General features: G+C 47.5%; 1 protein-coding gene across 1 annotated transcript; it reads left to right on the top strand.

Annotated features, from left to right (window-relative positions):
* Positions 1 to 3987: 3987 nt before the first annotated feature.
* Positions 3988 to 20567, top strand: XK (X-linked Kx blood group). The gene is made up of 3 exons (XM_030199705.1): positions 3988 to 4303; positions 9002 to 9264; positions 18983 to 20567. The coding sequence occupies exons 1-3, from the start codon at positions 4059 to 4061 to the stop codon at positions 19735 to 19737; spliced, it is 1263 nt and encodes a 420-aa protein (XP_030055565.1). The 5' UTR covers positions 3988 to 4058; the 3' UTR covers positions 19738 to 20567.
* The last annotated feature ends 5287 nt before the right edge of the window (positions 20568 to 25854 follow it).

Below are 25854 nucleotides of genomic sequence, written 5' to 3'. Positions count from 1 at the left end.
CAATCACCAATCAATGTAAACAGCCAGATAACCACTATACAGAACAGATTACTTAACTCTCTGTCTGTCTGTCTGTCTCTCTCTCTCTATAAAACAGATTGCAATAATATATATATACTAGTAAAAAAGCCCCGTTTCTGATGCAAATGAAACGGGGGCTAGCAAGGTTTTCTTCTGTGTGCATGTGGGAGTGTGTGTGTCCCTGCCCTCTGCCCTCTCTCCCTTCCCCTGTGCTGTCTGTCCCCTCCCCCCTCAGAGTCGAGTCCTTCAGTGTTAAGTTTCCTGCTGTGCTGTGTTTGTGTTACAGAGATAGTGAGGGCTTCTGCCCTCTCTCCCCTCCCCCCTCTGAGTCCTTCACTGTTACAGAGAGAGCGATTTGATTTGGTGCTTTGCTGTGTTTTCCTTCACTGTTTGTGTTACAGAGAGAGCGAGGGCCACCAACGTTCTAAATGAAGCCTCCAGCCGGAAGTGTGAAGGGGGAGAGATATCCGGTTTCCCCATGAGTGCCTGCCCCGCCCTCGCTCTCTCTGTAACACAAACAGTGAAGGAAAACACAGCAAAGCACCAAATCAAATCGCTCTCTCTGTAACAGTGAAGGACAGAGGGGGGAGGGGAGAAAGGGCAGAAGCCCTCACTATCTCTGCAATATATATATATATATATATATATATATATATATATATATATATAGGATTAAGTAATTACTTTCTTATGCATTATTCTTGGTTATGTATCCTATACTGTTTATTGTAAGCCACATTGAACTCAAACTTGTTTGTGATAATGTGGGATATAAAGGTCACAAATAAATAAATTCAAATACTTTTTGCACTAAGGCTAATGTCTCTGGGACATGTATTTCTTCTGACTGGATGATTTGTGCATTGAAACCAGTCTCCGGGATAGGTGCTGCTGCTGATCAGAGACTTTGTTCATTCAGGCTGATCGCTGCTTCGATAGGGACTGCTGCTGACTGTGAAACGAGTGAGTGTCTCCAACTTATCAGATACTTTGTACATTCTGTGGCTGCTGAATTCTGCTGATTTAATCCATTGTGCATTTAGGCTGAGCAAGGCACTGCTGCTGAAGATAGGTTGTGTACTGAGGCAGGGTCTGTCCTGCAGCTGTTTGTAAAACGGAGGATGCTGAAGCTCTGCTGCTGATATTGAAGCTATTGAGTGTCTCTGAGATAGGTTAGTGCTGCTGACAGGATGTCCTGTGACTTGAGGCAGGTGAGTGCCTCCAGGATAGGTGCTGCTTTGAGCTAGGAGTAGCCTAGTGGTTAGTGCAGTGGACTTTGATCCTGGGGAACTGAGTTCAATTCCTACTGCAGCTCCTTGTGACTCTGGGCAAGTCACTTAACCCTCCATTGCCCCTGGTACAAATAAGTACCTATATATACAATGTAAACCGCTTTGAATGCAGTTGCAAAAACCTCAGAAAGGTGGTATATCAAGTCCCATTTCCACTTTCCCCCTTTCCCTTATGACATCACAATATCAGAAGTGAGCCAAGTATCGGGCAATCAAGCCATTGTGACATCACTGATGAGGTTGGCTCTTATTGGTGGAATAAGTGGAGGAGTAGCCTAGTGGTTAGTGCAGAGGACTTTGATCTTGGGGAACTGAGTTCAATTCCCACTGCAGCTCCTTGTGACTCTGGGCAAGTCACTTAACCCTCCATTGCCCCTGGTACAAAATAAGTACCTGAATATATATAAACTGCTTCGAATATAGTTGCAAAAACCTCAGAAAGGTGGTATATAAAGTCCCATTTCCTTTCCCTTTTAGACTGGGATAGGCATTGCTGCTGACAGGATATCTTGTACAGTGAAGCAGTTACATAGTAACATAGTAGATGACGGCAGAAAAAGACCTGCACGGTCCATCCAGTCTGCCCAACCAGATAACTCATATTTGCTGCTTTTTGTGTATACCCTACTTTGATTTGTACCTGTGCTCTTCAGGGCACAGACCATATAAGTCTGCCCCGCACTATCCCCGCCTCCCAACCACCAGCCCCACCTCCCAACCACCGGCTCTGGCACAGGCACAGACCGTATAAGTCTGCCCAGCACTATCCTCACCTCCCCACCACCAGCCCTGCCTCCCAACCACCGGCTCTGGCACAGACCGTACAAGTCTGTCCAGCACTATCCCCGCCTCCCAACCACCAGTCCCGCTTCCCACCACCGGCTCTGGCACAGACCATATAAGTCTGCCCAGCCCTATCCCCGCCTCCCAACCACCAGCCCCGCCTCCCGATCTTGACTAAGCTCCTGAGGATCCATTCCTTCGGCACAGGATTCCTTTATGCATATCCCACGCATGTTTGAATTCCGTTACCGTTTTCGTTTCCACCACCTCCCGCGGGAGGGCATTCCAAGCATCCACTACTCTCTCCGTGAAAAAATACTTCCTGACATTTTTCTTGAGTCTGCCCCCTTCAATCTCATTTCATGTCCTCTCGTTCTACCGCCTTCCCATCTCCGGAAAAGGTTCGTTTGCGGATTAATACTTTTCAAATATTTGCACGTCTGTATCATATCACCCCTGTTTCTCCTTTCCTCCAGAGTATACATGTTTAGTTCAGCAAGTCTCTCCTCATACGTCTTGTAACGCAAATCCCATACCATTCTCGTAGCTTTTCTTTGCACCGCTTCAATTCTTTTTACATCCTTAACAAGTACAGTGAAGCAGTTGAGTGGCTCTCAGGAAGGTTGCTCTGTTGATGGGTTACTTCGTGCATTTAGGCTGCTTGAGTGTCTCTAGAATAGGTGCTGAAGCTGACTTGAGTACTTTGTCATTGAGGCTGGTCATTGTCTTCAGTGTAGGCCCTGCCACTGATCAGATACTTTGAAAGTGGGAGTGTCTCCAGGATGGCTACTACTGGGATACTTTGTGCACTGAGCCTGATAGGTCTCTCTACGATGGGCAGACCTGCTACCTGCTTCCAGGATGCTTTGCGGTGCAACTTTCTGAGTGTTTTGTGTATGGGAGTGATGAATGCCCCTGGTAGAGGGGTGTGGGGGAGGTGGGGCCACCACTTAGATGGTCTGTGAATGGGGATGGTGCATGTCTGTGAGGGGTGCTACCCATTGGGCTGGTGGGTGTCCTGGGATATCACTGCTTTTTGGATGCTTTGTGCATGAGCCTGATGCATGGCTCTTGGGGTAACTGTTGCGTGCATGCTTTGTGAATAGGGCTGATGCATGTATTCTGAAGTACCTGTTGCATGCATGCATTGTATGTGTTACTGAAGTATGTCTCCTGGGGGGAGCTAGCTGTTTGTAGCATGTTTTGTGCCCAGGGCTAATTCATTTATGCTTGATTAGCCGCTGTATATTTCTTGGGATAACTAGGTGCATGTTTTCTGCACGGACTGAGGCATATCTCCTGGGGTAACTGCTGTATCCATGCTTTGTAGGGCTGATGCATGCATGTCTCCTGGGGCGGGAGCTGCTTGCAGCATGTTTTGTGCCCAGGGCTAATGCATTTCTGCTGGGATAACCACCGGGTGCATGTTTTCTGCACGGACTGAGGCATATCTCCTGGGGTAACTGCTGTGTCTATGCTTTGTAAATAGGGCTGATGCATGAACGTCTCCTGGGGGAGCTGCTTGCAGCATGTTTTGTGCCCAGGGCTAATGCATTTCTGCTGGGTTAACCGCCGGGTGCATGTGTTCTGCACGGACTGAGGCATATGGGGTAACTGCTGTATCCATGCTTTGTAAATAGGGCTGATGCATGCAAGTCTCCTGGGGCGGGAGCTGCTTGCAGCACGTTTTATGCCCAGGGCTGATGCATTTCTGCACGGGGTGAGCTGAGGCATGTCTCCTCCTGGGGTAGCTGCGGTTTCCATGCGCTGCTGCCTCTGCCTCAATGATTTGTGCATGGGGCTCGCCCCCTCCCCCTTCCCCGGAACGTGCCGCTCTGGCAGCTGCTGGTCCCCCTAGAGGTCAGTAGCCAGTCTCTTCCCAGCAGCAGATCGGGGCTCGGGTGCCGCAGCCCGGCCACGGGCGACTGATGCTCAACAGCGCGCGCCCCGCCCCTGCAAAGGATGAATTTTCCGGGCTCGGTGCTGGTCTCCGTCTCCCTGTTCGTGGCCGAGACCGTGGCGGCCCTGGTCGTGGGCAGCAGCTACAGCTCGGCGGGCGATCGCACCTGGCAGGCACTGACCCTGGCCTTCGCCCTGCTGCCCTGCGCCCTGGTCCAGCTCAGCCTGATCTTCGTGCACCGAGACCTGAGCCGGGACCGACCGCTGGTGCTGCTTCTGCACCTGCTGCAGATCGGGCCCGTTGTCAGGTGGGGGCTGAGGGGGGGGGGGGGTAAATGCATGCATTGCACTGCCTGCCTCACATGTATGTCCGTGCATGCTTCTCATGTTTGCAATGTGCTTCTTCTGAGGCGTTTTCATGTAATGTTCTCAAGATCAGATGGGGTGTGTGTGTGTGTGTGTGTTTGCAGCAGATCTCACGGGCGGAGGTCCTTTTACCACACTGAAGAGCGAGAGAGATGGGGTGTTGGCAGGCGGTCGCTTGATCCTGAAGATAACGTTGTGCGTTTCTCACTGTCTTTACTTGGTTCTCGCTATCCGGACTCGTCTTTGCCCGGTTGAGCCAGTGGATAGGCAGCAGCCCTTCAGTTTTCACTGGGTTAACTTTACTGTATTTCTAGTTCAGATTTAATGATGACGCCTTTTCAGTATCAGCTTAGTCCTGCTTCCCATATGGAAGCTGTGATGGCTGTGTGGAGTGACCCTGGTGCCTCTGGGCGCTGGGCAGGTGGGATTCCTCAGGCATCCATGAGACTCTGGGTGCTGCATTGAGGGCTGTTTATTATGAGCAGCTGCAGGGGTGTAGCCAGACCTCGTGGGAGCCCGAGGTTGGGGGCACATTTTGAGTGCCGCCCCGCCCCCCCCCCCCCCCCACTGCCTCACCTCGCCTCCTCGCCCACCCATCGCCTCACCCCCTCACAAACAAATACCTTTGCTGGCAGGGGTCCCCAACCCCCCGCTAGCCGAAGCCTTCTTCAGCGCCAGTCTCCAGCGCAACTCAGCGTCAGCGTGCACAGGAGGAGCAAGAAGAAAGAAGAGCAGGGGGCAGGCAGCGAACACGGCTGCGCCGGAGACTGGCGCTGAAGAAGGCTTCAGCTGGTGGGGGTTGGGGACCCCTGCCAGCCAAACCTGGGGCCTGGATGAAATTTGCAGGGGCCCAGGCCCCCGTAACTACGCCCCTGGGCAGCTGTACCCCTGGCCATTGCAGACAGGCCCTGCCAGGTCCCCCCATAAGTGTTCCCTGGTGTTGCTGAGAAACACTTCTAATCAGGGGCAGACTGAGGGTGATCTGGGCCCCCTGCCTGGCTACTGCCTGACACCCCCTTGTTGCCTCTGCTGCCGCAGCCCATGCTTCCGCTGCCCCGGTCCTACCTGAGGGGTCCTGGTAGTCTGGTGACCTCTGCGGGGGGGGGGGGGGGGGGGGGGGAATGTTCTTTCCTGCCCGCTGCACTGCTGCTATTCTCCTGCCTGATGGCACTGCCGTGATTTCAAAATGGCAGCCAAGAATTCGGGTCTTGACAGTCTTGCGAGACTTCCACAGGGAGTCTCGGCCGCCATTTTTAAAATACGGTGGTGCTGGGCTGGGGGGAATAGCGGCAGTCCAGTGGGCCGGGCAGGAAAGAACGTGCCCCCCCCCCCACTGAGGCCACTAGATCACCAGCGGTGCGCCAGGCATCCAGGCAGAGCCTCTGGACCCTTTGCCCAAATGGTCAGTCCACCCCTGCTTTTAATACAAGTCTTGTATGCAGCATCCAAAGCTGACCCTGCTACTGGACTGGATCTCGGCATTTTGAAGAGGTTCAGAATCCACTCCGGAGTCAGCTAGGGATGGTTCACTGTCTAAAGCCAGTAGTGGGGAAGCAGGCTGAGTTCATCTCTTCTCATCTGCAGGCATTAGGAGACCCCCCCCAGAGCACAAGAGTGGGTTAAAACCAGATCTGCTGGGAACTGACTCCAAAGGAGAGGAGAGAAAAATGCATGTAATTTACTCATCTGTTGCATTTAAGATGTATGAGTTTCTTGATAATACTGCCTGTGGTTTACATAATATATACAGCTTCTCTGTCCCTGATGTGCTCATGTTCTAAGTTTATTTACCTGGAGCAGAAGAGGGTTAAGTCACAAGGAGCCACGGTGAGAATCAACCCTGGTTTTTTCCCCTGTTCTCAACCCACTGTGCTGACCGTTAGGCTACTCCTTCACTCTGAGCGGAAAGTTTCTGCCGTGGCCATTGATTTTTTGCATGCTATCTGTTGCCATCTGGCAGCACAGAAGATGAAAAGGACCAGCTTGCGATTTAGAGAGACTGACTGTCATTGGAGATCATCAGAATACCTTGCAAACTCTGATTACTACATCTGATCTCTATTACAACATCCAGAAGGTTGGTAGGCTGCATAGAGAGGGGTATAATCAGCAGAAGAAAGGAGGTGTTGATGCCCCTCTACAAGTCGTTGGTGAGGCCCCACTTGGAGTATTGTGTTCAGTTTTGGAGGTCGTATCTTGCTAAAGATGTAAAAAGACTGGAAGCGGTGCAAAGCTACGAAAATGGTATGGGATTTGCATTGCAAACCGTACGAGAGACTTGCTGACCTGAACATGTATACCTTGGAGGAAAGGAGAAACAGGGGTGACATGATACAGACGTTCAAATATTTGAAGGGTATTAATCTGCATACAAACCTTTTCCGGAGATGGAAAGGCGGTAGAACTAGAGGACATGAATTGAGGATGAAGGGGGGCAAACTCAGGAGTAATGTCAGGAAGTATTTTTTCACAGAAAATGCCCTACCGAGGGAGATGGTGAAGATGAAAACGGTAATGGAATTCAAACATGCGTGGGATAAATACAAAGGGATCTTGTTTTGAAGGAATGGATCCATGGAATCTTGGTGGAGATTAGGTGGCAAAATCAGTGCTAGGCAGACTTCTATGGTCTACGCCCTGATCATGGCTGAATAGATATGGATGGGCTGGAGTGTAAATTTTAAGGGGCTTATTTGCTTATATATGTAGAGGCGTATAAAGTTCCACAGTAACCTACAGAACTTTGTAAGTCTAAGTGCTTTGAAAATGAGCTCCATAGTAACATAGTAGATGATGGCAGATAAAGACCTGTACAGTAGATCCAGTCTGCCCAATGACATAAACTAATTTTACATGGTATGTGATACTTTATATGTATGCCTGCGGTGGGGCATGGTGGTGGCAATGCAGCAGTGTGGGGATGGTGGGCAGCAGCCAGGGGGCCCAATGACCTTCACTTCCCGGGACCCAGATCACTGTCTCCGCCCCTGCTAGAATGTAAGTTAAATGGGTATTTATAGAATTTTTTTTTTTTTGTTACATTTGTACCCCGCACTTTCCCACTCATGGCAGGCTCAATGCAGCTTACATGGGGCAATGGAGGGTTAAGTGACTTGCCCAGAGTCACAAGGAGCTGCCTGTGCCTGAAGTGGGAATTGAACTCAGTTCCTCAGTTTCCCAGGACCAAAGTCCACCACCCTAACCACTAGGCCACTCCTCCACTGTTGCTACTATTTGAGATTCTACATGGAATGTTGCTATTCCACTAGAAGTCGGCCCTTGCAGATCAGCAATGTGGCTGCGCAGGCTTCTGCTTCTGTGAGTCTGACATCCTGCACGTACGTGCAGGACGTCAGACTCACAGAAACAGAAGCCTGCGCAGCCTTCTACATGGAATGTTGCTAGTGGAATAACAACATTCTATGTAGAATCTCCAATAGTAGCAACAGAATCTCCAATAGTAGCAACATTCCATGTAGAATCTCTAATAGTATCTATTTTATTTTTGTTACATTTGTACCCCGCGCTTTCCCACTCATGGCAGGCTCAATGCGGCTTACATGGGGCAATGGAAGGTTAAGTGACTTGCCCAGAGTCACAAGGAGCTGCCTGTGCCGGGAATCGAACTCAGTGCACTTCAGGTGCACTACCATCATTTCCTCACATACGTGCCATGTTCTAGACGTTTATGTACACAAGAGGCAACATAAATGTGGGTTCCTAGATTATAGAATCAGCCCTATGTAACATAGTAGATGACGGTAGAAAAAGACCTGCACGGTCCATCCAGTCTGCCCAACAAGACAAACTCATATGTGTATACCTTACCTTGATTTGTACCTGCCTTATTCAGGGCACAGACCGTACGTCTGCCCAGTAGTATTTCCTGCCTCCCAACCACCAGTCCTGCCTCCCATCACCGGCTCTGGCACAGACCGTATGTCTGCCCTCCACTATCTTCGCCTCCCAACCACCAACCCCTCTTCCCCCCACCTGCTCCGCCACCCAATTTCGGCTAAGCTTCTGAGGATCCATTCCTTCTGCACAGGATTCCTTTATGCATATCCCACGCATGTTTGAATTCCGTTACCGTTTTCATCTCCACCACCTCCCGCGGGAGGGCATTCCAAGCATCCACCACCCTCTCCGTGAAAAAATACTTCCTGACATCTTTCCTGATTCTGCCCCCCTTCAATCTCATTTCAAGTCCTCTCGTTCTACCGCCTTCCCATCTCCGGAAAAGGTTCGTTTGCGGATTAATACCTTTCAAATATTTGAACGTCTGTATCGTATCACCCCTGTTCCTCCTTTCCTCCAGGGTATACATGTTCAGGTCAGCAAGTGTCTCTTCATACGTCTTGGAACGCAAATCCCTTACCATTCTTGTAGCTTTTCTTTGCACCGCTTCCATTTTTTTAACATCCTTCGCAAGGTATGGCCTCCAAAACTGAACACAATACTCCAGGTGGGGCCTCACCAACGACTTGTACAGGGGCATCAACACTTCCTTTCTTCTGCTGATCACACCTCTTTCTATACAGCCTAGCAACCTTCTCGCTATGGCCATGTTATTGAGGCCTTCGCCATGTTAGAAGGTTTTTGTTTTCTCTCATCACTTTACGTGTCTGATTGGTTTTCAGGTGTCTGGAGGTTTTTTACATCTACTTCAATGCAGGAAAAGTGGAGGAACCCTATGTCAGTATCACCAAGAAAAGGCAGCTGCCCAAAGACGGACATTCAGAGGAAGTGGAGAAGGAAGTGGGCCAGGCTGAAGGGAAACTGATCACCCACAGGTCGGCCTTCAGCAGGGCCTCAGTGATCCAGGCTTTCCTGGGGTCAGCGCCTCAGCTGACCCTTCAGTTGTACATATGTATCCTACAACGGGAGGTTACTGTAGCCAGAGGTAAGTGCCCATTCCTGGTCTTTCTGTCTGTCCGGGGTAGCATTAGGGGAGCTCTGTGGGAGAAGGTGCTGCAGCACTTATGCATGTAAATGGCAATTATTGACATCATTTGTGTGCGTATGTGCTGCTGTTCGATAAAGTTGTGTGTGCTGTGCCCTGCATGTGTTACATGTTACACTAACTTGGCCACTTGAGTAATGCTGTCATGAATATTTATTAATTTAGATTTTGCTCACACCTTTTTCAGTAGTAGCTCAAGGTGAGTTACATTTGGGTACTCTGGGTACTTCTCTGTCCCAGGAGGGCTCACAATCTAAGTTTGTAGGCAATAGAGGGTTAAGTGACTTGGCTGAGATCACAAGAAGCAGCAGTGGGATTTGAACCGGCCACTCTGGATTGCAAGACCGGTGCTCTAACCACTAGGCCACTCCTCCACTCCAACCATTAGGCCACTCCTCCACTCACAATAGCATAGTTGATGCCAACACTTACAGAGTGGTTAGTGTACCCAGTTGCCTGGTTATTCTCTCCTCACAGCTATGGCTACGGATATCTATGAGCTGACCGTCCTTTGTTGCTCCTTATCTAAGTCGATTTTATTTTTCTTCCTTGGTCTTCTGGCATTCTAACTACATCTGCATAGAAGTTCTCATTTTTACTCTCGCCCCATGATTATTACCCAGTCTCCAAACCCTGTTGTTTCCAGTACCCTCTGTCTGTTACAGGCATGCATACAGAGCGTCACAGTATTGGTTTTCACCATCTCTCTCATTAGGTTATTCCACACTTCTACCACTTTCTGTCTGAAGAAATACTTTTTTTCTTGTTTAGAACATATGAGTACACAAGAACATAAGAGTAACCATACTGGGTCAGACCAATGGTCCATCTAGTCCAGTATCCTGTTTTCAAAACAGTGGCCAAGCCAGGTCACAAGTACCTGGCAGAAACCCAAATCGTGGCAACATTCCATACTACAAATCCCAGGGCAAGCAGTTGCTTCCCATGTCTGACTCAATAGCAGACTATGGACATTTACTCCAGGAATTTGCCCAAACCTTTTAAAAACCCAGGTACTCTAACCGCTGTTACCACATCCTCCAGCAAAGAGTTCCAGAGCTTAACTATTCATTAAGCGAAAAAATATTTCCTCCTATTTGTTTTAAAAGTATTTCCATGTAACTTCCTCGAGTGTCCCCTAGTCTTTGTACTTTTGGAACGAGTAAAAAATTGATTTACTTCTACTTGTTCTACACCACTCAGGATTTTGTAGACCTCAATCATATCTTCTATCATCTGTCTCTTTTCCAAGCTGAAGAGTCTTAACCTCTTTAGCCTTTCCTCAAACGAGAGGAGTTCCATTCCCTTTATCATTTCGGTCTCTCTTCTTTGAACCTTTTCTAATTCCGCTATATCTTTTTTGAGATACAGTGACCAGAACTGAACGCAATACTCAAGGTGCGGATGCACCATGGAGCGATACAAAGGCATTATAATATTTTCAGTATTATTCACCCTCCCTTTCCTAATAATTGCTAGCATCCTGTTTGCATTTTAGGCCGCTGTCATACACTGAGCAGAAGATTTTAGCGTATTATCTACAGTGACATCCAGATCTTTTTCTTGAGCGCTGACCCCCAAGGTGGACCCTAGCATCAGGTAACTATGATTCGGATTATTCTTTCCAATGTGCATCACCTTGCGTTTGTCCATATTAAATTTCATCTGCCATTTGGATGCCCAGTCTTCCAATTTCCTAAGGTCTTCCTGCAATATTTCATAGTCCGCACTTGTTTTAACAACCTTGAATAGTTTTGTTTGATCTGAATCTTCTTTCCTCCAGCTTCTTATCATCACCCCGTGGCCTGGAATGTCGTTTTCTAGGGAAAATTGTACCTTTCTGAACCTTGTTGGTCTACCAAATATTTATGTAGCTTGCTTGCTCTAGAAGAATGTAGGAGAGGCTCTTCACGATTCTTTTCATTGGAGGAAGAGAAAGTGGGAGCTTCTAGACCTGTTGATGGGGACAAAATCACAGTCCAGACAACCAGGTTGACCCCAAAGATTTTATCCGCAATCAATTCCAGATGGTCCGCTACAAAAAAAAACAGAAAGCAGACAGAAAAAGTGCCAGATCAGATGAAACTTCGGCAGTTCATAGAAAGTGTTAACCTTCTCATGCAGAGGGTTACATTAAAATCTTGATTCAAGTGTATTTGTTCCCTCCTCTCTCTTTCAAGCCTGGATCTCTTCATTCCAACACATCCTGCAGTGCAGGCATTTTTCACTCTGCATTGCTTGCAGGTAACGTTTCCAAAAGGTGATCATAAAATCCTGAGAGATTTCCATGCTAGTAAATTAAACCCTCGAGAGCCAAGCTGATGACTTCTTCACTGCTTCTTGCCAAGTGAGCAAACTTAGAGCAATTGAGTTTGTGTTGAATTGTAACAAATTCCCACTGAGACAAACTTCTGCAGGCTTCTGCTGTCTCAGCACTCCAGGCAAATCTGTTCTTTCTGCTCTCAGACAAAGGCAAATCCAGAATTACTCTAAAAGGTCGCAATATTCCCTGGCTAGAACATACCGAAAAGTCCATCCAACTCAAGAATGTACCAGCTGTGCTGGAGAGATGGAATCACATATTTTATTTATTTATTTGTTACATTTGTACCCCACATTTTCCCACCTATTTGCAGGCTCAATGTGGCTTACATGGTACCGGAGAGGTGTTGATAGACTCCGGAGTAAAACAAATACAAATAATGGTTAAGTTGAGGTAGGAAGGGTACACAACTCCAGGGCAAATTACATCTGAATGGCTGTATCATGTGTTTCCAGCAAGTATGAAAGCCTTAAGCCTCTCAGACTCCATCTTACTACCATCAAGATGGTAGAGAATGACTGTATTTAATTGTTGGCGGCTCCTGGCTGGTACAAGCTGGTATTTTTGCTTGGTGGAGGATGATCATTTCTGACTGGTGGAAGATGATTGTTCTTGGCTGGTACATAAGAACAAGAGTAGGCATACTGGATCAGACCAGTGGTCCATCTAGTCCAGTATCCTGTTTTCCAAACAGTGGCCAAGCCAGGTCACAAGTACCTGGCAGAAACCCAAATCGTGGCAACATTCCATGTAGAACCCCAAAGAATAGAAAGATTCTGGAATCCTAAAGAGTGACAAGATTCCATGCAGAATCTCATAGAGTAGCAACATTCCATGCTACAAATCCCAGGGCAAGCAGTTGCTTCCCATGTTGTGGACTTTTCCTCCAGGAATTTGTCCAAACCTTTTTTAAACCCAGATATGTTAACTGCTGTTACCACATCCTCCGGCAAAGAATTCCAGAGCTTAACTATTCGTAGAGGATGGTATTTCTGCCTGGTGGAGGATGGTTGTTCCTGGATGGCAAAGAATAATTGTTCTTGGCTGATAGAGGATAGTTATTCTTAGTCGATGGAGAATAGTAATTTGTCTTGTTTAGTGCTTCTCAATCATTTTTTATTTCATGGCAGACTTTCACGTTGCTGTGCAACTTGATCCTAATGACACATTGAATTACATTTCACAAAGTCATCGTGAGTCTGCCAGGAAATAATTGAATTGGAGAGTCTAAAATCCTAAACAGAATTAGTCTAGTTTCTCTCTTTGCATATATAATATATATCAGAAGAATATAGGGACCATGGTGGGATTTTGTGATTTCAGCTGCACCAATGTGGCATTGAGCAGGCATTCCATTATTATGGGAGAGAATCCCCCCATGTTATCCTGCACTCTCTTCTCCCCACCCCCACCCCCATGATCCTGTCTCCTTTCTTCCTCCCCTGATTTTCTCTCTTTTCACCAACCCCCATGTGGTCTCCTTAGCCCCTCCTATGTAATCCTTTCTCTCCTCCTCGACCTCCACTCTATCCCCCCACCCCCCCCATGTCAGCTGTCAGAAGATAAAGGCTGCTTCTACTCGCATCTTTCTCCTCCACCTGCCTCCTTCACTCTGCACTCAGCACATCTTCTCAGTTGACCTTTGCTAAACTACAGGTCCCTATTCCTTCAAGCCTCTGAGTGGACTTGGTGGAGGAGGTATCAGACAAGGCGTGAAGCACCACTCTCCTTCCAGTTGGAGGAAGCCAGGGCCAGTCCAACCATTAGACAAGACTAAGCAGTTGCCTAGGGCAGCAAAGAGTGGCTGCAGTCAACAAAACCCCAGTACATCTGAACCGCCAAAATAACTCATAAGTACCTAAGTATTGACACACTGGGACAGACCAAAGGTCCATCAAGCCCAGCGTCCTGTTTCCAACAGTGGCCAATCCAGGTCACAAATACCTGGCAAGATCCCGAAAAAGTTCAATACATTTTATGCTGCTTATCCCAGAAATAAGCAGTGGATTTTTCCCAAGTCAATTTAATAATGGTCTATGGACTTTTCCTTTAGGAAGCCGTCCAGCCTTTTTTAAAACCCCGCCAAGCTAACTGCCTTTACCACATTCTCTGGCAACAAGTTCCAGAGTTTAATTATACATTGAGTGAAGAAAAATTTTCTCCGATTTGTATTAAATTTACTACTTTGAAGCTTCATTGTTGGAGAGAGTAAACAAACGATTCACGTCTATCTGTTCCACTCCACTCAGAATCATCTGCACATACTTTACCCTGCTTATGTTTGTGAGATGATCATAATTATTGAGTTAATTATCAAAGTCTTGATGGGAGGAGGATACAGGCTAGGGGCCTGAAAATTAATTGAGGGAGGTGTAAGGCTGAAGATTTCACCTAGGGTGCCAACTACCTTGCACTAACTCTGGAGAAAGGGGGGGCACGAATCAGACAGGGGCTGCTGCTACCGTAATACGCTGTGGCACACCCATTGAGAACTGGCCTAGTTCACTCCATTACTCTCTGTTACCATCTAGGCCAGTGATGGCGAACCTTTCAGAGACCGAGTGCCCAAACAGCAACCCAAAATCTAATTATCTATCGCAAAGTGCCAGTACTCATTATGGGCGGGGTCACCACATATGACTCCACCCTTATGATAGCCACACCCCTTACACCAGCCATGGCGCATATAAACAGACATCATTGAAAATATTATACTAGTATAGGAGAAAAAAATAACATGATTTTTTTTCATTATAAATAATTTCTGTAAGCTGTTACAGCTCCAGTATACCCAGTGCAAAATAAGACAGCAGATGTAAGTTCTCAAATTGGACATATTCCAAACACTAAAATGAAAATAAAATGATTTTTTCTACCTTTGTTGACTGGTGATTTTGTTTTTCTATCCATATTGGTCCTAGTCTCTGATTCTGCTGCTCTCTATCTGTTCTCTTAACTCCGTTTTCAGGGCTTCCTTTCCATTTATTTCTTTACTTTCCTCCTTTCTTCTTCATTTCTTGCCCTCCATCCATGTCCAGCAATCCTCCTCTCCCCTCCAGCCACAAATGTCCAGCCACCCTCCTCTCCCCCCTGCCCTCCCTCCCAGCACCAGGCAGCTCTCCCTCCCACTAAGCACCAGGTCTCCCTCCCACCCAGCACCCAGCATCAGGCCACCCAGCATCAGACCTCCCTCCCACCCAGCACCAGGCCTCCCTCCCATCCAGCACCCAGCACCAGGCCTGCCTCCCTCCCAGCACCAGGTCGCCCTGCCTCCCTCCCTCCCACCAACCAACCAAGCACCAGGCCGCCCGCCCTCGCTCCCTCCAACCAACCAAGGAAGCACCAGGCTGCCCGCCCGCGCTCCCTCCCAGCACCAGGTCTGTCCGCGCTCCCTCCCACCCACCAACCAAGCACCAGGCTGCGTACCCTCGCTCCCTCCAACCAACCAAGGAAGCACCAGGCCACCTGCCCATGCTCCCTCCCAGCACCAGGGCCCCCCTCCTCCGAAATTTAAAAGGCATACTTCCAGGTTAAGGCAGCGTCGGCAGCGGCAAGCGTGTTCGGGCGGGACCAGAGCTTGAGAGACAGAAGAGAAGGCCGAAGGCGCGCTGAGCAAAGAACATGCGAACACGCTTTTCGCTGCCGACGCCGCCTTAACCCTGAGGTACGCCTTTTAAATTTCGGAGGAGGGGGCCCTGGTGCTGGGAGGGAGGGAGCACGGGCAGGCGGTCTGGTGCTTCCTTAGTTGGTTGGAGGGAGGGCGGGCGGCTTGGTGCTTGATTGGTGGGAGGGAGGGAGGCCGACCTGGTGCTCGGATGGAGGGAGTGTGGGTGGACCAGCGACGGCACGCGTGCCAACAGAGAGGGCTCTGCGTGCCCTCTCTGGCACGCGTGTCATAGGTTCGCCATCACTGGTCTAGGCTAACTTCAGATTCTTTCGGGTCACGAGGTGATCAACCATTCTAGATCAAGGAACAAGTGTTATATATAGCCGATGCCGTCTTACTTTTCCAGTACCTACCAACTCAAGCAAGACAGAGAGAGGCAGGTGCTGTTGTCAATGACCAGAGAACAGAAGAAGATCGCACCAAACACACAGGAGTCCAAACAAGGTTCCAAAAAAGGTTTATTTATTTATTCGTTACATTTGTATCCCACATTTTCCCATCTATTTGCAGGCTCAATGTGGCTTACATAGTGCCCGATGCGTTTGCAGACTCCGGTGTTAACAAATACAGAGTGATGTTGAGATAAGATAAAGTTCATGTGGTACAGCCACATACGGTCATCGTACAGCGGGAGAATTGTGTTTTGTGCGTTCCATATTTTAGTTTTGTTGTGTTGCAGAGATCAGGCATTATTTATGTTGGGTTGGTAGGGTATGCCTTTTTAAAAAGATAAGTTTTTAGTGTTCTCCGGAAGTGTAGGTGGTCATACGTGGTTTTCAAGGCTTTGGTAATGCGTTCCACAATTGAGTGCTTATGTAGGAAAAATTGGATGCGTAAGTTGATTTGTATTTTAGTCCTTTGCAGCTTGGGTAGTGCAGGTTTAGGTACGTTTGTGTTGATTCAGATGTGTTTCTTATTGGTAGGTCGATCAAGTCTGTCATGTATCCTGGGGCTTCACCATAGATAATCTTGTCAACCAGTGTGCAGATTTTGAAAGCAATGCGTTCTTTAATTGGGAGCCAATGTATTCAGCAATTGAATGCCTTTGACAAGGGAGCACAATGCCCATCACGGCCACGTTTCGCCAATGAAGTCTGCATCAGGGGGGCCTCCTACCCTTGCTCTTCCAAAGTACTAATCAGTAGGTTAGGGGCGGTCCAGGGGCAGAGCATGGGTGGAGCCAGAACTTAACCAGTTAATAGCAATATTCAGTCCACTAACCGATTCTTTTATTTATTTATTTATGGCATTTGATATACCGCACATAGGCCCTCATGATCAAAAGCAAACTCTGGCGCTAGAGGCTGTTAACGCCATACTAGCGCCAGAGTTTGCAGCTGACCCATGATCAGAGCCCTCGAGCGCCTGAAACAGCGCACTCGAGGGCTCTCAGCGCAAGTAGCATGCAAATGCATGCTAAACAGGGCTTCTAGCGCAATTAGCTTGCAAATGCATGCTAATTGGCGCTTAACGCATTCATCCCCAATGATCAGCGACCAGCGCGCCAAAGATTGGGTCGCTGGCCGCAGCAAAATGAACACCAGCTCCGAGCTGGCGTTAGATTTTGCGGATCATTGGAGAGGAATGGTGAGCCCTGTCCAGTATGCAGTTACATGCTGGCAGGCCCCCCTTCCCCCCCAAGGCAAACGCGAACGGGGGGCTGGAGGTCCGGTGGGTCTCCAGCCCCCGAAACCCCCAGAAATTGTTGCTCCATCGACTGCTGGAGGTCCGGTGGACCTCCAGCCCACCCCAAATCCTCCCCCCAGTGTTGTCCTTAGATTCTCTGGTGGTCCGTGGTGTCGTGACACCCCCCTGGCCCCGTCCCGGCCCCCTCCCGGCCCCCCTACCTTGTGTTGGAGGAGGGACGCAGCCTGCCTGCCTCCCTCCTCTTCCAGTCAGTCGACGCCCAAAATGGCGGCGCCCAGCACCGCCCACTGCATCCTGGGATGCACTGGGCGGGGCTACAGACCATGTAAGGGAACCCAAAATGGTCTGTAGCCCCGCGCTGTCCTGGTGCTATTTTTAGGGCGCTGTTTGGAACAGCGCAGGGCTTTTGATCATCTGGGCCATACAGCGGTTTACAATTAAAAAAAACAGCTTGTGTTGTGTAATAATTTAATGGCAGTTGTCTGAATGAGTTGGAGGCGTTTAAAGGAGAAAAAAACAAAGAGGCATACTTTGTAGAAAATAAACTGTCTTTATTGTTATTCAAAGGCTCCCAGGGATTCAAACGTCTGTGCCTTTGTCTAACAATAAAGATGGTTTGTTTTCTACAAGGTCTGCCTCTTTGTTTTGTCTTCCATGTTGGATTTGGTGGATTGCTTGTCTTGTTGCTTTCGCACTCCTGAACCAGCATTTAAAAGAGTAAAGGGGAAGATCAGAGTAGAACCAGTTGCAGTAGTCAAGGTGAGACATGACAGGTGCCACACTGAAGGGGGCACAAGTGTAAAGAAGAGATGAGAGGACGGACAGCATGGAGACGATGGAGGGTAAAGAATGAGGAGCAAATAAATAAATAGTTTGAAGCTGAACTAGGAATCAAAGATGACGCCTAAAACTTTGATTGAATCTTTATGGGGGGGGGGGGGGGAGAACAGAATGGATTCACATTTAGTAGAGTTAAGAAAAAGGAGATTGCTCTTGAGCCAGCAAGGAACATGGGACAGGCAGTTATTAAGACGGGAGATGGCAGAAGGATCAGAGACGTGACACAGGATTACGTAAGCAAATAAAGTTAACCTAACTTTATCCACCAAGCTAACTGCATACCGGTCGGAATATCAGCTTCCAGATTTTTTAACACTAACCCAGATATTAAGTGCCAGAGGTCAGACATTGCCCAGCATTGAATAACCGGGTTAACTCAGCCTGTGGCAGTGAGCGGCCTACAAGCTGCTTGGCGTCACGAGCTGAATAGTTACCTGTAATGTTGTACCTATGATTTTCATGGGATTCCCCCTCTTAGTTTTATTTGAAAGTGTAAACAATCATGTTCTTGCAAACTCATCACCTCTGCCATATCTCCCCTCTGCAATGTCTTTTCCAAAGCGGACAGCCCTTTAGCTTTTCCTAATATGAGAGTCATCCTATCCCCTTTCTTATTTTGGTTGCCCTTCTTGTTCTGTGATATCTTTTTGATGTGGTGACCAGAATTGCAGAGGTGCAGTCGCAATACAGAGGCCTTATAATATTCCTTGTTTTATTCTCCATCCCTTTGCTCATAAGCCCTAATATTCTATTGCTTTATTTTACTGTCGTGGCACACTGACCCTAAATTTGTGCTTTTATGTACACATTCCCACCTTCCCGATAACTTTGCAAAGGTTAGACTTAGCTGTACCACACTTTCTGTGAAAGTAGATCCGTGGCTGGGGAGGGGAGGAGGACAGGACGTCTAACTTTTTCAAAATTGATGTATAAGTTGGAGGGGAAGGGAAAGAGGGGCAAAGTTGGCACCTTTTGAAAGGACGCTTGGGGGGGGGAGGGGGATAGGAGGTTGAACTAAGGTTATGTAGAACGGCCTATCGTATCTTCTATTTGTTTATATTTCTGAATGTCTTCCAAATATTTGCTCTTAGGTGTTTCTGGCTCTATTTGCCTTATGGAGGTGAAAAATAATGTAGGTGAACGGAATGTCTGACGAGCATTCTCTGTATCTTCTTTTCCAGGCATCTGCATGACTATTTCTCTGCTGTCCATCATCTATGGAGCTTTACGATGCAACATTCTGGCCATCAAAATCAAGTATGATGACTACACAGTACGTGTGAAACCCCTCGCCTACCTTTGCATTTTCTTGTGGAGGAGCTTTGAGATTGCTACCAGGGTCATCATCCTGGTACTCTTCAGTTCTGTTCTGCAGATCTGGGTCCTGCTGGTAGTTCTGGTGAATTTTTTTGCCTTCTTCTTCTACCCTTGGATTCTCTTCTGGCACAGTAAGTCCCCTTTCCCAGAGAACATAGAAAAAGCCTTGACCAGGGTGGGCACCATGATTGTACTGTGCCTCCTCACCTTCCTCTACGCCGGCATCAACATGTTTTGCTGGTCGGCTGTTCAACTGAAGCTTAACGATCCCGATTTGATCAACAAGTCTCAGAACTGGTACAGACTGGCGGTGTATTACATGCTGCGGTTCATTGAGAATGCCTTCCTGTTGCTATTCTGGTACATCTTTAAGACGGAGGTGTACCAGTACGTATGTGCTCCTTTGTTGGTCCTTCAGTTACTGATTGGGTATTGCATAGCCGTCTTGTTCATGCTTGTTTTCTACCAGTTCTGCCACCCCTGTAAAAAGCTTTTCTCCAGTAGCGTCTCCGAGGGACTGCTGGCATGTTTCAAGTTCCTCTGCTTTGTGTGCAAGCCTCTGAAGTCAACACAGCCAACCGACACAGTCAAGGTTGAGGCAGTCGTCGGACAACCCTGACAATGATGAACCCACTAGTCAGAAGGTGAATGAATCTCGGAACACTTTCGCTTCTTCTAATACGTAGAAGCAAGAGTGCGGTTTGGATGGAATTTCAGTTGCAGACGCTGCAGATAGAGCTTTTTGTGACTTGTCGCTCGTCTTTCGTGCATTTACACACAACTAGACCATATACCCACCACCGTGCTGAGACCTGCACATGGAGATATTGTGGCCATGAAATACTGCATGCCATTTGTTGGCTGGAAGGTCCTCGTTTTGAAGATGTCAGGGGTTGAGTTAAAGTTAGAACAGAGATTGGCATGTTTACAAGGACTAGCAACATTTTTGCATATTGTTACTTTAAAAGAATATTAAGGATGTACATTTGTTGCTGTGCATTTGGGTCGTAGCATGGCTTAGAAATTGTAGTGCATGCAAAATTGATTTAACATGCATTAACCTTTTGAATTAATGCATGTTAAACTGATTTGCACACAATAAAGAGGTCTAACGCATGTGTGAAAGTTTTTATTAGAATGAACTTGTGAAATGAACTGAAAAAAAAAAGACTCAGAAATTTGAGAGAAAAGACTAAATGAACTGAATGCAAACCAAATATTTTTGTCCTGTGCACAGCTATATACTTTCTGTCTCTTCTTACTCTCTCTACCTCGAGTTTTCCTCCCCGTCTCCTCGTTTTCTCCTTGTATATATATTTTAATAGTTTTCTTCTTCAGTTTTTGGACTATCGGGCAAATGGGAACCCAGTTATTCCATTTCTGAGCCATTTCCAGCAGGTTGGGATTGAAAAGTGCGTTGCACAGGGTCTCAGCTTTTATTTATTTATTTATTTGTTACATTTGTATCCCACATTTCCCCACCTATTTGTAGGTTCATTGTGGCTTACATAGTACTGGAGAGGCCTTTGCAGGCTCTGGTGTGAACAAATACAGGGTGGTGATGTGGTAAGATCAAGTTCATGTGGCACAGCCACATTAGGGAATCGGAGAACGTAAGAGTTGTGTTATGTTCATTACGTGCTTTAGTTTGGTTGTGTTGCAGAGATTAGACATTTAAGTTATTATAATCCTCTGCAGCACATCTAGAATTGTTCTACATAAAGAAATAGGCCATGGCTACCCCATGGAACAACGCCTGGGACTGCCTTCTAGAGGCTGTGAGTGCTGTCCATGGAATAAAGACCTGGACTCCCTCCCTTCTGAGGGCTGTGATTACTGTTCATGGACTCATGCCTGGGAGTCTGTCCTCTACGGGGGCTGTGAGTGCCTACCCATGGAGGGATGTTCCTGACTCCTTCCTATCAGCTGTACCAATTATCTTCTCTGGAGACTGTGAGTGATTCCAGGGGCTCTCTTTTCTCTGGAGGTTGTGAATGATGTCGGGGATTCTCTTCTCTAGAGGCTGTGAGAAATGCCTGCGACTGTCTCTTCTCAGGAGGCTGTGTGAGATACACAAACTCTTTTCTCTGAAGGCTGTCAATGATGTCTCGAACTCTCTAGGGTCTGTGACCAATGCAGAAGATTCTGGTACAGGTTTAAGGCCTAGACAACAATCCCACAGTGCTTTGCTGCATATGTAATTTGTGTTCTAATATTCTTAAGCAGGTTTTTATCTTGTGCCAAATACATGTGTCAAACAAAATTTCTGCCATTTCAAATCTGTCTGAGCTTGGGCATCCTTCTGGCATTTTTTTTACCAGTGTCCTAGAGGGTAAATTCTATAAGGTGATACCTAGATTTAGGTGCTAGGAAGGTAGGGTTACCATCCAGCTTATTTTCGAAGGAGATCACCGGCCATCTTCCGACACAAATCGGGAGATGACCTGCGATCTCCTGAACCCGGCCAAATCGGTATAATCAAAAGCCGATTTTGGCCGGTGCCAACTGCTTTCCGTTGCGGAGCCGGACAAACTTCAAGGGGGCGTGTCGGTAGGGTAGTGAAGGCAGGACGGGAGCGTGGTTAAGAGATGGCCAACTTCGCCCTATAATAGGAAAAAAAGAAAGCCAGCCCTGATGAGCATTTCGCCGGCTTCACTTGGTCCTTTTTTTTCAGGACCAAGTCTCAAAAAAGTGCACCAATGACCAGATGACCACCAGAGGGAATCAGGGATGACCTTCCCTTACTCCCCCAGTGGTCACCAACTCCCTCCCACCCAAAAAAAACAAACAAAAACATTATTTTTTTGCCAGCCTCAGATGTCATACCCAGCTCCCTGACAGCAGAATGCAGGTCCCTGGAGCAGTATTTAGTGGGTGTAGTGCACTTCAGGCAGGTGGACCCAGGCCCATCCCCCCCTACCTGTTACACTTGTGGTGGTAAATGGGAGCCCTCCAACCCCCCCCCCCCAAAACACACTGTACCCACATGTAGGTGCCCCCCTTCACCCATAAGGGCTGTGGTAGTGGTTTACAGTTGTGGGGAGTGGGTTTTGGGGGGCTCAGCACATAAGGTAAGGGAGGTATGCGCCTGGGAGCAATTTTTGAAGTCCACTGCAGTGCCCCCTAGGGTGCCCGGTTGGTGTCCTGGCATGTCAGGGGGACCAGTGCACTACAAATGCTGGCTCCTCCCACGACCAAATACCTTGCATTTGGCCGGGTTTGGGATCGCCGGCATTAGTTTCCATTATCGGCGAAAATCTATCCCATTCCCAGCCATCTCAAACCCGGCCCCAACCGTATTATCGAAACAAAAGATGGCTGGCTATCTTTTTTGATAATACGGTCGGGGAAAGCTCTTTACGGCGCCGGCCATATATTTGGCCGGCGCCGTTCAATTATGCCTCTCCATATGTCCTCTTTTAACAGGACTTCTTCTGATATGTCCTCCAGGATTTGAAATTTTTAGGGAAATGCCCTCTTTTTTTTTTATGTGCCTATGACCAACACTCCTACCAACATAATGAGAGAAACCATCTCTGGCTTATTAGTCACTCTGGACACATGGGGGCGCTAGAGAGAGAGGAAAGGTATTGCTGATTTCCTGTCTGTTTCCCTGCTGGTTGAATCTGTCAAAGCAGTTTTGTTTGAGCATCACAACTTTAAGCATATGTCATGCAAAGATATCTCAGAAACCAGCCAAAGTTGCTGAGGGATATGCACTCTTCTGATAAATACGCTTGGGCTCAGACTCAGTTAAAGTCAAATCCTGAAGTTTTGTAAGTAAGTCACTGTTTGATGTGGGTTCATTAACTAAAGGCTACGATTAAATATTTCTTTAGCAAAGGTAGCAACCATTTTTATTTTTTCTGTCCTCTTTTATTTTTTTTTTGTCTCCGCAAATATGGTAACCCTACAGGAAGGTATCTATTTGAAGCCCAGTCTCTAAACAATATAGGTGCCTGCTTTATACAGTTCTAGCTAAGTGGCTGAAATATGCACTTACATAGGGTTACCATAGTAACATAACATAGTAACATAGTAGATGACGGCAGAAAAAGACCTGCATGGTCCATCCAGTCTGCCCAAGACAAACTCATATGTGTATACCTTACCTTGAATTTGTACCTGTCCTTTTCAGGGCACAGACCATATTTTGTCCCCCCAAAAGGACACATGCCCCGCCCCACCACACCACGCCCCCTTTCACACCCCACCACGCCTTCGCTCCGCCCCTGTCACATTTTCCCTTCCCCCCTGTCACACACCCCATCACTCCCCCTCCCCCCCCTTACCTTACTACTGCCCTGGTGGTCTAGTGACCTCTTCGGGGCAGGAAAGAGCCCCCTCTTTCCTGCCTGGAGTGCTGCCCTGCATGCATCCTTCCTGTTCCTGATCTCTGTGCTGATTCAAAATGGCCACCGAGAGTTGAAGTCTCGCGAGGTCACTTCAACTCTCGGTGGCCATTTTGAATCGGCGCCGAGATCAGGAACAGGAAGGATGCATGCAGGGCAGTGCTCCGGGGAGGAAACAGGCGGAAGGGGTCACTAGACCACCATGGCAGTAGTAACTAAGGGGAGGGGAGGCTAGTAATCTGCCCGTTTGTCCGGATTTCTGGACAAACGGGTATGCTGGTGGGCCCGCTAGCCTACCCGTTTGTCCAGAAATCCGGACAAACAGGCAGATTGCTAGCCTCCCCTCCCCTTACTTACTACTGCCCTGGTGGTCTAGTGACCTCTTCGGGGCAGGAAAGAGCCCCCTCTTTCCTGCCTGGAGTGCTGCCCTGCATGCATCCTTCCTGTTCCTGATCTCTGTGCTGATTCAAAATGGCCACCGAGAGTTGAAGTCTCGCGAGGTCACTTCAACTCTCGGTGGCCATTTTGAATCGGCGCCAAGATCATGAACAGGAAGGATGCATGCAGGGCAGCGCTCCGGGCAGGAAAGAGGGGGCTCTTTCCTACCCCGAAGGCAGAAGAGGTCACTAGACCACCAGGGCACTAGTAAGTAAGGGGAGGGGAGGCTAGCAATCTGCCTGTTTGTCCGGATTTCTGGACAAACGGGTAGGCTAGCGGGCCCACCAGCATACCCGTTTGTCCAGAAATCCGGACAAACGGGCAGATTGGCAAAACCCGCCCAGACATATGGTAACCCTAACAGCCAGAGAGCTGCTATAAATTCTCACAGCTAGATTGCAAAAGAGTGCACACAGGTTACAATATTTTATAATCTGTGCACGTAAATATGGACCCCTTCCATGCTGTGCCCAAACTTCACCCTTGTGAATACCCACACGCAAATTATGTGTTGTCGTTTCTAGGACAGGGAAGTAAGAGTGGACCGATAAAAATTAAATCGCAGAACCTGGCGTAAGGATTGATAAAAGATAAACTGGCTGATATTCAAAACTATTTAACCGGTGCAAAACGGCTCCTGGTTGGTTACATAGCATTTTAGTTCCTAACTGTGGATACTCGGCGGGAGATAACCAGTTATCTCTGTTTGGATATTCGCAGTTAGCAGTGGATACTCAGTGCCAAACTAGCTGTGTTTAGCAGGTAAAATAGGCCATATAAATAGCAGTGAGAAAACAACAAGGCAAACTTTCCACCAAATCCAACATGAAAGATAACAACAGAAGGCAGAAGAGGTAATAAGATAAACAGTCTTTATTTAAAGAGGAGGGGAGGAGTAGCCTAGTGGTCAATGCAGCAGACCTTAATCCTGGGGAACTGGGTTCAATTCCCACCTCAGCCTCCTGTGACTCTGGGTAAGTCACCTAAACCTCCATTGCCCCAGGTACAAATAAGTACCCATATATACTATATATGCCACCTTGAACGTAGTTGCAAAAAAAAAAAAAGGCAGCATATCCAGTCCCATTTCCCTTTTTCCCCCTAAAATCCAAAGGTTCCCACAGATTTACATATCTGTGCCCAACATGGCCATGTTTCGCCTTGAAATGGCTGCATCAGGGGCTAAGTTACCAGCTGTTGGAAAATTACAAATGCCAGTCTAGTCCAACAGATAAGGTTAAAAGAATGCTGCTTTCTCTGGGTATGTTTTTTATAAACGTGAAACATGGCCACGTCGGGTACAGATGTGTAAATCTCTGGGAGCCTCTGGATTTTAAATAAAGATTGTTTATCTTCTTTCTGGGCAAGACTTCTACGGCCTGTGTCCTGAAAATGGCAGATACAAATCAAGGTAAGGTATACACAAGAAGTAGCACATATGAGTTTATCTTGTTAGGCAGACTGGATGGACCGTGCAGGTCTTTTTCTGCCATCATCTACTATGTATATGTTATGTATTACGTCTTCTGCCTTTTCCTGTAATCTTCCATGTACAAATAGCAGGCCTGTCTTTAACCACTAAGGGCCTTATTCTGTAAAGGTTATGCTCCTAAATTTATGCTCCTAAATTATGAGCATAATTCTAAGTCTCAGTCTATCAATTTTTGATATACCGCCTTTATTGAAGCACAAATCAAGGTGGTTTACCTTAACTACCCAAGCTGCAAAGGACTAAAATACAAATCAAGCTACGCATCCAGTTTTTCCTACATCAGTACACAGCTATGGAACGCACTACCAAAAACCGTGAAAACCACCTATGACCACCTCCAATTCAGAAAAAATCTAAAGCCCCACCTGTTCCAAAAGACTTACCCCCCCCCCCCCCAAACCCAACTTAAATGCCTGAAATCAGCGACACTACACCACCACAGTTCGTATTGATC

This window comes from Microcaecilia unicolor, chromosome 4, assembly GCF_901765095.1.
Source record: "Microcaecilia unicolor chromosome 4, aMicUni1.1, whole genome shotgun sequence".
Classification (NCBI taxonomy): domain Eukaryota; kingdom Metazoa; phylum Chordata; class Amphibia; order Gymnophiona; family Siphonopidae; genus Microcaecilia; species Microcaecilia unicolor.
This window is presented reverse-complemented; position numbering and strand designations above follow the sequence as displayed.

Bases quoted from the DNA above. Each gene is read 5' to 3' on its own strand.
- XK (XM_030199705.1), top strand. From the start codon at position 4,059: ATGAATTTTCCGGGCTCGGTGCTGGTCTCCGTCTCCCTGTTCGTGGCC. The intron at 4,304-9,001 runs GTGGGGGCTGAG...ATTGGTTTTCAG, and splicing joins CAGATCGGGCCCGTTGTCAG to GTGTCTGGAGGTTTTTTACA. The intron at 9,265-18,982 runs GTAAGTGCCCAT...CTTCTTTTCCAG, and splicing joins GGAGGTTACTGTAGCCAGAG to GCATCTGCATGACTATTTCT.